Source organism: Rhinolophus sinicus, chromosome 14, assembly GCF_057876585.1.
Source record: "Rhinolophus sinicus isolate RSI-liver-muscle chromosome 14, RSI-T2T, whole genome shotgun sequence".
Lineage (NCBI taxonomy): Eukaryota > Metazoa > Chordata > Mammalia > Chiroptera > Rhinolophidae > Rhinolophus > Rhinolophus sinicus.
In genome coordinates this window covers 177,909,353-177,911,572 of record NC_142514.1, presented here as the reverse complement: position 1 = coordinate 177,911,572, position 2,220 = coordinate 177,909,353, and the positions used below count along the sequence as shown (strand labels likewise).

Sequence of the window (2,220 nt, the reverse complement as noted above, 5' to 3'; positions counted from 1 at the left end):
ACCCAGGACAGGTCAGAAAAATAAATTTTATGTTTTGTAGCATGTTATTATTTATAAAGCTCTTTGGCATTCCATCTCTCTTGATCCTAGCTTTAATCATAGCAAGGCAGAAAGTTTTACTGATGTGAAAACTGAGGCAGAGAATTTCTGGCTCAAGGTCACAGCGCTAATAAACAAATTGCTAAAACCCAAATCTCCATTTTTCTGTCCCAATATATCTTTGTACATCTGGTTCACCTGTTAAGAGGACAAGGCAAAAGCCCAAAGGGTGATTTGCAGGAACTTCTGACTGATGGAGCTCAAGACTTATTCCACTTGCAAACCCTCATCCTGTCCAACGCTGTCTTCAGAGCCTCCTTTACTTCCTTGTTCCTCAGGCTGTAGATCATGGGGTTCAGCATAGGTATGACCACAGTGTAAAACACAGACACAATCTTGTCCTTCCCGAGGGATTTGCCCATGTTACCTTTCAGGTATATGAACATGAGTGTCCCAAAGAAAAGAGCCACCGCAGTCATATGAGAAGCACAAGTGGAAAAAGTCTTGGCTTTGCCACCGACTGTATGAATCTTCAGAATGGCCCAAATGATGAATACGTAAGATATAAGAATCACTGAAATGCTGGTTGTAATGACCAAGAAAGCTAAGAGGTAGATCACTTGTTCCTGTAGCCTGGTCTCACTGCAGGCAAGCTTCAGCAGGGGTGGAAGGTCACAAAAAAAGAAGTCCACGTGCTTGGACTTACAGAAGGAGATTGAGAAGGTACACCCAGTGCGGATCACAGAATTGAGCATGCCACCAGCATATGCCCCAGCCACCAGCCCCAGGCGGGTCTGTGGTGTCATGGCAGTGGCATAAAGGAGGGGGTTACACACAGCCACATAACGGTCATAGGCCATCACAGCCAAAAGGAAACATTCAGTACTAGCACAGAGTGTGAAAAAAAAGAACTGGGTGGCACAGCGCTCATAGGTAATGACCATCTTATCAGTATTCAAGGTTTCAAGCAACTGAGGGACAATAACAGAGGAGTAGCAAATGTCCAGGAAGGAAAGGTGGCTGAGGAAGAAATACATGGGAGTCTGGAAGCGAGAGTCACTCTGAATCAGCACTATCATGCCCAGGTTACCCCCCATGGTGAGGAGATAAAGGACCAGGAACACAAAGAAGAGACCCACCTGCAGCTCTGCCTGCAGCTGGAACCCCATCAGAATGAATTCTCTCACCACAGTGCCATTCTCTGCCATGTATCATATGGTTGCCCACTGAAATAAAAAATAAATAGACAAAGTCTCACTGAGGACAAATTAAGGTGAACACGCTTGATTTGATCATTTTCAGTAGTAACAGTCTTTTAGATTTGTGAAGCACTCTACATTTTTTACAAACTTTATTTCATTGGATCTTTCAGAAATCCTTGGAAGCACATATTGTTAATCCGATTTTCAAGAGAAGAATATGAGGGTCAAAGAGGTGAAGTGTCTAGTTCATGATTTCATAGTTAGTAAAGAGGCAAAGCCAGAGCTAGAACTCAATTCCTTACATGTTTCCAAACTTCTGATACCTAGGTTCCAACCTGGAAACTTTCACCAGCCTCACAGAAGAGCCAGAAAATACCGCTTTGTTGGAGAAGCCCTAGTGGGAGAGTAATAAGGACACGGGCTTTGAAATCAGACCTAGCTTCAAATTGCTGGAGACCTTGGGCAAGTTAATTTATCTTTCTGAGCCTCAATATCCTTGTTGGTTTCATGGGGATTTCAACACTAACGTCACAATATTATTGTGGAAGACATAACTTACATTCTGTGCCGAGCACATGGTCTGACTCACACACTTAGAATGGTTTTTTCTAAATTATGCAACAATGTGAGTAACATGCTCCTCAGTTCATGTAGTTTTGGGAATCTTATCTCCAAGTCTACAGCCCTGGAGTCCCAATATCAGCTCTATTTTTCTTTGCAGTTCTTTTGATGTGCATATGAACGGACTGGAGTTGGATGCAAGACAGTGAGCTGTGCAGAGCAAGCACTGTTAGAACCCCTAACCTGTGACGGGCCAAGTCACTCTTCCTCTCTGTCCCTGCCAAGCAGCATGACCTGGTTTCCAAGTGCTTCTCTTATTCCCCAGGACCTGTCCCATTTTTTTAAATGCCAGATCAATATCAATTAGTGAGATACATGAATCAAGCCATTCCAGAATTAGCCTGCACAACTCATTAAG

At 43.4% G+C, this 2,220-nt stretch overlaps 1 protein-coding gene across 1 annotated transcript; it reads right to left on the bottom strand.

The window, feature by feature from the left end:
- Positions 1–299: 299 nt before the first annotated feature.
- LOC109439122 (olfactory receptor 9I1-like) lies at positions 300–1,247 on the bottom strand. Its single transcript, XM_019719339.3, has one exon. It carries the CDS (start codon positions 1,245–1,247, stop codon positions 300–302), a length of 948 nt encoding a protein of 315 aa, XP_019574898.3.
- Positions 1,248–2,220: the final 973 nt, after the last annotated feature.

Bases quoted from the DNA above. Each gene is read 5' to 3' on its own strand.
- LOC109439122 (XM_019719339.3), bottom strand. From the start codon at position 1,247: ATGGCAGAGAATGGCACTGTGGTGAGAGAATTCATTCTGATGGGGTTC.